Raw genomic sequence first — 13,231 nt, forward strand, 5'->3', positions numbered from 1 at the left:
ATTTTCACAGGAGGAAACAAAAGGAACTCACCTCGGATAACTAGGACATGGCTCATTTGGCTGATGCCTAATTCGGGCCCTGCTTCCGTGATAAGATATAAACGCTGCCAGTGAAACGTCAACAAATATTAAAATTTCTAATTTTACTTATTATGTACTTTGTTAATTTTTAATTTATTTTTTGTCAAAGAAATTATGTTACTATGAGTTGTTCCTTGGAAATTTCCATTCTGTTGTGCTTTATACGAGAGGGCGCTTCAGAACATATGGATGGCTGTAACCATGGCGTGCGTAAGTTTGGCCGCAGAGTTAGGTATGTTCGTAAATGTGCAAATGGTGATTACAATCACAGTCTATATTATGTTTGAATATTTAAAACTTAGCTTTATTTTTGATATGAGATTAGACAATAGTTTAGAGTTGGATATCGCAGTGTTTCTTTCTAAGATTTCGATATAACCAAAATTTTAATGCACACGAGTGAACAAAATTGTCATTGCTACTAGTTAATTTTCATAGGAAGTTGTCGCCTCTAAGTACTTACCTCAGTAGTACACCACACCACACTAAATCACTTCTTATTCAATCACTTCATTGGTGCACTATGGCCATAGACGTCCATGCACCTAAAAAATTCCCAAACAAACAAACAAACAAACCATTGCTCATAGAACCATATCTACCCCTTAAATGTTACAAGACTGTCAACCTCATCCACTTAAGGATGCCTTATATTCCAATAGTTGACAAGTGCTGATTAAATCATCAAATGCGGACATTGTAGGGATATCAGAGACATCGTGTCACTCAGACATAAGCAATGCCGAATTTGGATGTGGGGAATGCAGTGTATATACTAGCACTCACAAACTAGCAAGACTGTGGATTTACATGCTGCTGTAAAAAACAGCAGCATGTTAGGTAACAAAAGGAAGCGGTACTCTTGATCTGTTATCTGCAGTAAAAGACTTGACTGGGTGACAGTGATCACAGTGTACTGATGTGGAATTTGCTTAAAGGCATAACTACTGTTAAGGGTAAAGGGAAAGGCTTTTACTTTTGTAAAGGCGACAACAGTGGTCTCAAACAGTTTTTAAATTCTGTGCTGTGGGACCAACGGAAGATGTTACCAACAAATAATTCAAAATGGGAAGCATTCAGGGAAGTAATAGTAGAAGATACCAGGCTTTTTATGCTAAGTAATAAATGCTCTTTAAGGCTTACATTTGAGAAATGGATATCAGAAACTGATGAGACTTGTAGAAGAAAAATGTATGGGATGCATATAAATTATCAGGTGAGCCTATGGTAAGCTAGTCTGTAATCAGATTACAAAGGAGGTTAGGCAAGCCAAGACAGATTATAGAAGTCTTTGGCAAAGAATGCAAAGAGCAGCAGCAAAGATTTCTATGCCTATATTAACAGTGGAAGAAAGGAGGTGAATTACATTGGGCCACTTGATACCATTAATTTAACTGTTTATGACTCTGCTCAGGTTGCTGATGAACTGATCTACATTTACACAGAATTGCCATTTAGGGAAGGGAATGCCAGAAGTTTATCAAACTCTAATACAGAGCTAAATGATTTTGTGATAACTGAGGGGAAAGTGGAAGAGAAATTGCAGAAGCTAAATGTAAAAAAAAAAAAGGCACCTTGAGTGGATGTGTGATCTGTCCAGTTATATTAAGGGAGGCAGCAAAGAAAGTAAGCAAATCCTTAGCCATAATTATCAGAGCCTCCTTGGAATCAGGGGGAGTACCCTATGGACTGGAGATGTGCAATTCTATCCCCAATTCACAAAGGAGGATCAAAAGGTGACATGAGTAATTACAGACCTGTTAGCTTAACATCTGTTCCAGGAAAAATAGTGGAGTTACTGGTTAAAGAAATAATGCAGGCACACCTAGACAGCAATGCAGTTATACTGTAGTCAGCATGGATTTGTTAAGGGGCAGTCTTGTCTGACTAATCTGATTGGATGCTGTGATGCAGTAACAAAGGAACTGGATGCAAAAAAAATAATTTTGATATGATATACTTTGATTTCCGGAAGGCTTTTTATTCAGTTGCACATAAAAGGCTGCTGTGCAAACTGGAGCAATGTGACATTAAAGAAAAGTTACTGATATGGATACAGGGATGGTTCAGTTGGAGAAGACAGAGGGTTATCAGTGGGCACTGTTCTTAGTGGATCAGTGTTATTAGTGTAGAGTCCCCCAGTGTTCAGCACTGAGCTTATTGTTGTTCTCAATATTTATTAATGATATTGATGAAGATGTATTAGGTTTAATGTCTAAGTTTGTAGATGATACTAAGGTTGGCATGGTGGTTAATGACAAGATAATCAAGATAAGTTACTGCAGCAAGATCTAGAAAAATTAGTCCGATGGGCTGAGAAATGGCAGTTGAAATTTAACGTTGACAAATGCAAGGTACTGCATATGAGTAGCAGTAATCCCAGATTAACTTACCAACTGTGTGATATTACGTTCAGCTTAATGGAAAATGAAAAAGACCTGGAAGTAATTGTGCAGTCAGATATGAAGTTCTCTGAGCAGTGCAGACAGGCTGCCAGGGTAGTTCATGTGGTTTTATCAATTATATATAGGAACTTTGCTAGCATGGTTAAAACGAGGTGATTATCCTTGTGTACAAAAGGATAATCACTTCAATGTATTATCCATGGTTAGGCTGCAACTTGAGTACTGTATATATAAAATGTGTATAGAAAGGACAGACAGGAAGGGAGGTGGGGTTATGCTGTTAATTAAGAAACACATAAAATCTAAGGACATGCATCCAGTAAACATGGATGGATGGACAGTGCAATGTTAAGTCAGTTTGGTGCAATAAAAGCACTGGGAAAGCACAAATTAGGGTAGGAATGTGTTATTGGACTAATGACTTTGATTCTAAATGGGGAGCATTCGGGAAATACTTGTAGAAGCTACTAGCCTTTTTATACTAATAAATAAATAATAAGCCATTCTGATTCATTAGCCCACTCTATTTCTCTGTACAACTGTACAGAGAAATAGAGTGGGCCAGTAAATCAGAATGTCTTATAATGGGGAATTTTAACTTCCCAGATATTGACTGGAACTTGTGGTTGGTCATTTGCACACTAGCAAGACTTTTGTGGATTTATTGGATGATTGTTTTCTGCAGCAGCACATTTGAGAGGCAACCAGAGGGAGTAATACTCTTGATCTGATTATCAGTAGTAGTAGTGGCATATGATGCAAGAAAGCAAGTATCCCTCTAAATGTTTGTCCAATTCCTCCTTAAATTTATTTAACCAATTAACTTCCACAATGACAGATGGAAGTTTGTTCCAGCAATTAAACACCCGCTGGCTAAAAGCAAATTTCCGCACATGTATTCTACATCTCTCTTTCCTTAATTTGAATTTATGCCCCCTTAGGTTCGTAATCTGAACAAGTGGAAGAATCCCTTCAGAATTCAGCGTGCTCAACCCATTCAAGGCCTTAAACACCTCAATCATGTCACGGTGCAGGTGCTTAGTCTCCACCAGCCATTACAATTTGCAGAACTTAAGCCTCTCTTGGTAAGGGGATCCCTTCATTCCCCTCACCAATCTTGTTGCCCTTCTCTGTACACGCTCAAGCAAATCTACATACTTCCTAAAATGAGGCCTCCAGAACTGTACGCAGTACTCAAGGCATGGCCTGACAATTGCCTTATACGGAGGGACAATCACCTCCTTTTCCCTGCTAGCAAAATTCCTATATATCATTGACAAAATTCCATGACCTGCCCTGGCAGCCTGTCTGCATTGCTCAGAAAACTTCATATCTGACTGCACAATTACTCCCAGGTCTTTTTCATTTTCTACCACCTTAAGTGTAGTACCACACGGTACGTTTCTCTGGGGTTAATTCTACCCATATGCAGTACTTTGCATTTGTCAAGGTTAAACTTCAGTTGCCACTTCTCAGCCCATCTGCCTAAATTTTGTAGATCCTGTTGCAGTAGCATACTGCCATTACTATCATTAACAACCCTGCCAACCTTTGTATCATCTGCAAACTTCGACACTAAGCCTGATATACCTTCATCAATATCATTGATAACTATACAAAACAATTGAGTACCCACCACTGAACTCTGTGTGACTCCACTAATAACGTTAGTCCACGAAGAGCAGCACCCATTTCATTGATTACCACCCTCTGTCTTCTCCCACTCAACCATCCTTTTATCCATTGTAGCAACTTACCCATAATACCTTTCTGCTCCAATTTCTACAATAGTCTTCCATGCGCAATAGTGTTAAAAGCTTTCCTGAAAATCAAGTATATGATATCAAAATTATTTTTTGCATCCAGTTCCTTTGTAACCACATCATAATATCCTATCACATTTGTCAGACAAGAGTTTCCCTTAATAAACCCATGTTATGTCTGAATTATTGCTGCTGTCTTGTCTAGATGATCCTGCAATGCATCTTTAACCAGTGACTCCATTATTTTACCCGGAACAGAAGTTAACTAACTGGCCTGTAATTACTCGTGTCACCCTTCGATCCCCCTTTGTGAATTGGGGATACATTTGCACATCTCCAGTCCATTGGGATCTCCCCTGAGTCCAAGGATGCTCTCATAATTATGGCTAAGGGTTTGCTTGCTTCCTTTGCCACCTTCTTTAATATAACTGGATAGATCCCATCCACCACAGGTGCCTTTCTTATGTTTAACTTCAACAATTTCTCCTCCACTTTGCTCTCAGTTATTACAAAATCATTTAGCACCCTGCAACAATTTGATTACCTTCTGGCACTTTCAAACCTTAATAACTCGTGTGAATGTAGATGCAAAATACTCATTCAGTTTGTTTGCTATCTGAGCAGGATCATCAACAGTCAAACCATCGATATCAAGTGGACCAATCAGATTCATCCCCTTCCTTTTAGAGTTTATATGAGTAAAGAAATCCTTGCTTTTTTTCTTAGTATCCTTTGCCAAAGATTTCTTGTAATCTGCCTTCGCCTGCCTAACCTCCTTTGTGACTTGATTACAGACTAGCTTATATCTGCCATAGACTTCTGTGTTGCCTGATAATTTATATGCATCCCATGCATTTTTCTTCTCTGTCACTAGTTCATTTGATAACCATTTAGGCCTAAACCGTGAACAATATTTCTTAATAGGTATGAAACTTTTAGTAGCTTCCACGATTAATTCCTTGAATGCTTCCCCTTAGAATGTGCTGTTGGTAACATCATCAGTTGATCCCACTGTACAGAATTTAAAAATTGTCTGAGACAATTTTTAAATTCTATACAACTGTACTCACCTTTACAGAAGCAAAAACTCTTTCCTTTACCCCTGATAGTAATTATATTTTTAAGTAAATCCCACATCAGTACACTGTGATCACTGCCACCTAGTGGTTCCTTTATCTGCAAATTCTTAATATATGAATTATCACTGCTGATTACCAGATCAAGATCAAGATCCAATGGTCAGGCCACACCAGTAATTATTCATGCCTTAAAAATCTGCAGATAAAGTAACCATTTGGTGTCAGTAATTACAGTGTACTGATGTTGAATTTACTTGAGGATGTAACTACTATCAGTGGTAAAGAGAAGGGTTTTTGCTTTGGTAAAGGTGACTACAGTGGTCTCAGACTGTTTTTAAATTCTATACACTGGGACCAACTGATGACGTTACCAACAGCAAATTCTAAATGTGACACATTCAAAGAATTAATTTTGGAAACTACTAGGATTTTTATGCTAACTAAGAAATACTGTTCAAGGTTTAGGCCTAAATGGATGTCAGAACTAATGAGACTCATGGCAGAGAAGAAAATTGCATGGGATGCATATAAATTATCAGATGACATAGAAGCTCATGGTAGATATAAGCTAGTCGATAATCAAGTCACAAAGGAGGTTAGGCAAGCGAAGGCAGATTACAAGGAAATCCTTGGCAAAGGATGCAAAGAAAAACAGCAAAGACTTTTTTACTTATGTAAACTCTAGAAGAGAGGGGATGAATCAGATTGGTCCACTTGATATCGATGATTCGACTGTTCATGATTCTGCTCAGGTAGCTGACAAACTGAATGAGTATTTTACATTCACACGTGAGGAGTTATTCAGGGAGGGATATGTCAGAAGTTTATCAAACTTAGGCAGGGAGCTAAATGATTCCGTAATAACTTAGAGCAAAGTGCAGAAGTTGTTGAAGCTGCCTCTAATATAACTGGATTTTTTTTTTTTTTTTTTTTTTTTTTTTTATATGTAAACCCCAAACACGAAAGGTATTAGAACCTATAGTACTTAGTACTGTGCTTGGGTTGGAGGTTGAGAAGATGAAAAACGATATTTGTTGACATTGGACTTGAACGTCTGTAGACTGTAATTTTCAGGAAATACGGATCAAGGAAGGTTGTTCCAGAAAACGGCAGTTGAATGAATAAATGAGGAAGATGAAAAGTTGGTTCTGTGAGTTTGAAGTTGGACAGTAAATGGATGTTGGCTGGTGGCGGCACGTGTTTGGACTGTTTTGAAAGAGAGAGTGGGAATTATAAAAGCCAATTCAGAAGAACAGTGCCCATGGAAGTATCTGTAGAAGAGGCATGCAACAGAAACAGTACATCTATGAGACAGCGAGTGGAGAGACTCTGTTAGAGATGAATCATTAATTAACCTAACTGCCCTCTTCTGAATGGAATCAAGAAGCCTGAGAGAGGTTTTGGGGGCACCACCCCAGATGTGGGAACAATATTCCATGGCAGGGCGGATTTGCGATTTATACAGAGTGAGCAGCAGTTTGGAAGAAAAGTAACGCCGAGAGCGAAAGAGAAAACCACGTTTTTTAGATGCAGAAGAAGCAATATTTGTAAAGTGCTTATGCCAAGAGAGATTAGAAGTCAGGGTAATTCCCAAAAGAGAGATATCATATTGCCTAGAAATCGGAGTGTCACTAAAGATAAGCATAGGAGCAGAAGAATCCTTTTTGCGAGATATAAGACAAGACTGAGTTTTAGAAGGGTTGAAATCAACTAAGTTGTCTTTGCTGCACTGGAAAATTACCTGAAGATCAGCATTTAAAGAATTGGTTGCAGATTTTCGAGAAGTTGAAGCTGATTGAGCAGGACAAGGTTTCTCAAAATGGAAAGTGGAATGCAATGTGCTATCATCGGCAAAACTATGGATAAGATTTCCAGTCAATGGATGAAGGTCATTAATATACAAGAGGAATAGAGTGGGGGAAAGAACTGAACCTTGGGGGACACCGGCATTAGTGGAGAAGTTAGAAGACAGAGAGCCATCTACCATTACCCACAGTGAGCGATCAGAGAGAAAACTGGATAACCAATTACTAAAAACAGTTGGCAAACCATAAGATGGAAGCTTGTTTAGAAGACCTTTATGCCAAACACGATCAAAAGCCTTTGAGATGTCAAGAGCAACTACTACAAGAGCAAACACCGAACCTTTCCATTGAATTAGTCCATAAATGGGTAACATAAGCCAGAATATCACCAGTGGATCAACACTGACAGAATCCATACTGGCAATCGTTGATCAGATGGAAGGTTTCTAGGTAGTTAAGAGTTGGTGGTTAATTGATTTCTCCATTACTTTAGAAAGAGTAGAAGTAATTGCAATGGGACGATAATTGGATGGGAGAGATTTGTCACCCTTTTTAGGAACTGGCTGGATATGAGCAAATTTCCAAGCAGAAGGAAAAACACCTTTGGAATAAGAAAGTGAAAAAAGGCGGCAAAGAATAGGAGTAAGTTCAGGAGCACAGGTTTTGAGAACAAGTGGAGAAATACCATCGGGACCTGGAGTTTTCTTAGCATCAAGATTCATCAAAATCCTTCTGACATCCTTTTGATGGAAGACCACAGGAGGCATTGAATGGAGCATGTTGAGAATGGTGGGAGGTGTTTTACCAAGATCATTAATACATGAGTTGGAAGAAAAATGGGATGCTAGCAGGCCAGCTGTATCCTTGGCTGAAGTGACAACAGAACCATCTGGTTTGAACAGAGGTGGGGGAGCAGAGATGGGCAAAAGTTGCGGCCAATAGCTTTGGCAAGAGACCAGAATGCTTGGCTACCATTAGGGCAAGAAGCAAGTTTTCTACTTTTAGCCTGTTCAAACTCTAGTTTGGACTGATTAATAACTGCTTTACAATTGTTGTGAGCTTTGGTGTAGGCAGAAAAAGAAACTGAAGAATTAGAAATAAGCCAATTACGATATGCAACATTCTTCTCTTGAACAGCCTTAGCACATTTATTGGAAAACCAAGGTTTAGACAAAGGACGAGATTTTAAAGTGGAGTGTGGGATAAAGGATTCCATTCCTGCAAGAATAATTTCACTGACTAGGATCTATCCAGTTATATTTGAGGCAGGAAAGGAAGTAAGCAAACCCTTAGCCATAATTATCAGAGCCTCCTTGGATTCAGGGTAGTTCCTTATGGATTCTAGATGTGCAGTACTATCCCCATTCACAAAGGGGGATCAAAAGGTGACATGAGTAATTACAGACCTGTTAGATTAACATCTATTCCGGGAAAAATAGTGGAGTCACTGGTTAAAGAAATAATGCAGGACCATCTAGACATGAATGCAGTTATACTGCAGTCAGCATGGATTTGTTAAAGAAGCACTGCAGGATCATCTAGACAAGATTGCAGTTATAGTTCAGACACAGCATGGGTTTGTTAAAGGAAAGTTGTCTGACCAATTTGATTTGATACTATGATGTGGTCTCAAAGGAACTGGATGCGGAAGACTGCTGTACAAATTGGAACATTATGTCATTAAGGGCAAGTTGCTGCTATGGATAAAAGGATGGTAGAGTGGAAGAAGACAGAGCGGATATCAATGGACACTGCTCTTCATGGACTAATGTTATTAGTGGAGTTCCCAGAGTTCACAGTTTGGCCCACTGTTGTTTTCTATATTTATTAATAATATTGATGAAGGTATATCAGGCTTAATGTCCAAGTTCGCAGATGATAAGAAGGTCGGCAGTGTTGTTAATGACAGTAAGCTACTGCAACAGGAGCTAGAAAAGATGGGCAGATGAGTTGAGAGGTGGCATATGAAGTTTTAACATTGACAAATGCAAAGTATTGCATATGGGTAGCAGTAACCCCAGAGTAACTTACCAACTGTGTGGTACTATACTCAGGGTAGTGAAGAATGAAAAATACTTGGGGGTAATTGTGATGTCAGATATGATATACAGGAATTTTTCTAGCAGGGATAAGGTGGTGATTATCCTCTTGTATAAGGCAATGGTCAGGCCACACCTTGGGTACTGCATACAGGTCTGAAGCCTCATTTTAGGAAGGATATAGAGCTGCTGGAACGAGTACAGAGAAGGGCAATGAGATTGGTGAGGGGAACAAAGAGTTGCTCTTACCAAGTATGGCTTAAGTTCTGCAAATTGCACTGTCCGGAGACTAGGCACCTGCAAGGTGATTTGATTGAAGTGTATAAGGCCTTGAATGGTTTGAGCAAGCTCAATGCTGATGGGATTGTTCCACTTGCTCAGATTATGAACCTGAAGGAGCATAAATGCAAATCGAGGAAAGATAGTTGTAGAATAATGTACACAAATTTGCCTTTAGCCACCAGGTGGTTGATTTCTGTAACAAACTTCCATCAGTTGTTGTCGAGGTTGATAGCTTGAATTGAGGAAGGATAGTTGAGACCAATTTGCATCATCAGGAAACTAGGCACTTACAAGGAGATCTGATTGAAATGTTTAAGCCCTTGAATGAATCGAGTAAGCTCAATGTTGATGCCATTCTTTTTTTTGCTAAGACTATACACATCGGGGGCATAAATCGAAATTGAGGAAGGATAGTTACAGGACATGTGCAGAAGTTTGTCTTCAGCCAGAGGATGATTGATTGGCAGAACAAACTTCCATCTGTTGTTGTGGAAATGGGTACTTTGAATAAATTCAAGTAAGAACTAGACAAATAGGGGAAAGATGTAGGTAGTTTTTTTTTTTTTTTTTTGGGTGATGCTCTATAAGCTTGCTTTCTTGCATCATTTGACATACTAATGCTAAGTGTAAATTTCCTGAGCATTGCAGTCCATTAGTTTTGTTAGTTGGAAATTATTTTGTATTTATGCCTCCTGCTCTTTGGTTCACTTGAAAGTTGCACTCTCATATATTTTTGCTCTCTACCCTGTGAGTGCCTTATATATTTCATTCTGTTCCCTTTCCTTCCAAGTACCTATTTTCAAACATAGCACCAGGTTCTGATGGTATTTCTCCATGTGTTCCTCAACTTACTCCTGTGTTCTGTCTTGCCTTTTTTCACTTCCTTATTCTGAAGGTGTTTTCCCTTCTGCTTGGAAATTTGATATTGATGCCAGCAAGTTTCTAAAAAGGGTGAGTAATCCCTCTAATCCAGTTATTGTTCCATTGCACTTACTTCTATTCTTTCTGCGAGGGTTGGCGAGCAGGGAGCAGAGCCCCCTAGTTATTATTATTATTATAGAAAAGGCATGCAGCCGAAACTGAATGTCTGTGAGACAGAGTGGGGAAATTATGTAAGAGAAGGGTCATTGATTAATCAGATTCTCTCTTTTGATTGGAGTACAGTTTTTTTTTTTTTTTTGATGCAGATGAAGCAATATCTGTGATGTGCTTATGCAAAGAGAGAAATTAAAAGCCAGAGTAATTCCTAATAGAGATATGTAATCTTCTCTAGAAAGCTAAGTATTGTTGAAGATGAGCATAGGAGCAGTAGACTTTATGAGAAATAAGACAGGGCTAGTTTTAGATGGATTTGAAGTTAACTGAATTTTCTTTGTTCCATTGGAGAATTAAGTGGAGATAAGCATTTAAGGTATTGGTGGTGGATATTTGAGAAGCTGTGGAGATACAAATAAGAAATACAATAAATACAAATAAGAAAAGATTGGGAGAAAGAACTGAATCTTGAATACAGCCTTAGTGGAGAGGTCAAAGAGCCATCTACCATCACCTGCAGTAAGCAGCCAAAGAGAAAAACGGATATCCAACTTGTGGATCGATTTGATTGAATTCATATTGGCAATGATTGATGATGGAAAGTTTCGAGATGGTTGATGAATTTCTCCAACTTGTGTTTTCCCAAAAAGCAACATGGAGATCTTGCTCCTGCAGTTTACCGTTGATAAGGGATTCACTCTGATGGTTAGCAACTCCTCTGCGTGTCATTCACACTGACTCCCTCAGTCTGCTACATTTGCCATACGATTAATGCCTCCAATTGCATTTAGTAGCTTATCTTCAAAACCAGTGGAGTCATGTGCAACTTCTGGATAAAGTGTCACTGCCAGACACTTTCAGGCATTCATTGATGTTACTAATTGCCTTCATTATTTGAAAATTTTTTCATCAGTCTTGCATGCTTTATCTATCCTGGCTGTTAGTAATGTTTTAATGATGAATTAATGTACATAAAATCAGTGTGAGAAATGGCCTTCTGAGACATACTCAAGAGCACCTGGAGGATGGTGAATTTGTACATAACAAGTGTATAGCTCAATGAGATTGCCCCACCTGGTACAACTCGTCTTTGACTCCCAGGTAGATAATTTTGCTGTTTAAATTTGTCGGAATATAAACTGTATTATAAGTAATCCATATTGGCTATGAAGCATGCTAAGCCTTCCTTAAACTATTGACTCCACAACACCAGATAGACGTTTATTGCAACAGTGAGTTACTCTCTGACAGAAAGAAAACTTTTGCATTTCTATCTTGCAACCATTCTTTTTCAATCTCTCTGTGTTCTCTTATGTATGTTGTCTGAGAAAGAGTACAAGTACTGTCAGCATTTAGTTTGCTCAATCCCTTTAAAGCTCTAAACACTTCAGTCAGGTCTCCTTGCAGGTGCTTAGTTTGTAAGTACTGAAATTTTCAGACTGAAGCCTTTTTTGGTAAGGATGCCCTTTTGTGTCTTTGACTAATCTTGTTGCTCTTCTTTGTACCTATTCCAAGAGATTCACATCCTTCTTAAAATGAGACTTCCATTTTAATGTGGAATGGTTGATTCACATTTCAAAATGTGGGCCAACCATTGCCTTATACAAGGATAATGACTTCTTTGTCCCTGCTGGCAAAATTCCTGTATATCATTGGTAGAACACCATGAGTTGTCCTAGAAGCCTGTCTACACTGCTCAGAGAATTTCATGTCTGTCTGTACAATTACCCTAGGTATTTTTCATTCTCCACCACCTTGATTGTGGTACCACCTAAATACCATGTTTTCTGGGATTACTGCTACCCATATACTCTACCTTTAATTTATCAGTATTAAACCTCATTTGCCACTTCTCAGGCCATCTGCTTAATTTTTCTTGGTCTTGCATGGTATGAATTGGTTCCTGTCATTAACCATCCTGCCAAACTTTGTGTCATATGCAAACCTAGACAATAAGCTTGATATGCCTTCATTAATAAATATTGTAAACAGTAAGGGGCCCAGCACTGAATCTTTAGGGATGTCACCAATAATTTTAATTCAAGAAGACCAATGCCTGTTTATAACCATCTGACTTCTGTCATACTACTCCAATTTATATAGCAATCTTTCATGTTGAACAACATCTAAAGATTTGCTGAGGTATATAATGAAAATTGTTATATGCGGGGTTACCTGTATATAAGTTTGTTGATTTTTATGTCACACTGACCCACTAACAGTCATGCAAATTTCCTTCTAACTGACAAACACATGCAGGATAAGGTATGCCATTTTGTAACATTAAAATTTGTATGAAAAAATTTAAAATTGTTCACTTTTTATGCCACCCTATATTTTTAACCTATTATGAAGACAGATGGGAATAATCAATTTTTTATATTAAAAGCATGTATTTTTAATTATTTTTTAAAAATAAAATCCCCTCTACATGTGCATTAGACATTTTTTCACAAGTTAAAATATGTCCACATTTGGGTGCTGTCTTAATCGTTGGTGAGTGAAACTTGAAAGAAACTAAAATCGAATAACCCTTGTGCTGCAACAAGTGGTCCACTACTGAGAGATATAAGTAACATTTGAAGCAAGCAGGCAATTTCCATTGGGAGACTCATGACTTAAACACAAAAGTGGAGTGCTTTGGTAATTGGACAGGAAAGATGCTGCTAATTTTAAATTTGTTTTTTCATTATAAAGTAATTAATATGTATGAATAGGCTTAAGAAAAAGTCTGGTTTTTAT

General features: G+C 38.2%; 1 protein-coding gene across 1 annotated transcript in view; it reads left to right on the forward strand.

Annotated features, from left to right (window-relative positions):
• The first annotated feature begins 269 nt into the window (after window positions 1-269).
• Window positions 270-13,231, forward strand: part of mRpL52 (mitochondrial ribosomal protein L52) — a 51,836-nt gene continuing 38,874 nt past the window's right edge. Inside the window, exon 1 of the mRNA XM_090368896.1 lies at window positions 270-313. Within this exon, the coding sequence (XP_090225022.1) occupies window positions 271-313 (43 nt within the window). The 5' untranslated portion in view covers window position 270. The remainder of the gene's footprint in view (window positions 314-13,231) is intronic.

This window comes from Mastigoproctus giganteus, chromosome 2, assembly GCF_048544385.1.
Source record: "Mastigoproctus giganteus isolate SK-2022 chromosome 2, ASM4854438v1, whole genome shotgun sequence".
Taxonomy (NCBI): Eukaryota; Metazoa; Arthropoda; class Arachnida; order Uropygi; family Thelyphonidae; genus Mastigoproctus; species Mastigoproctus giganteus.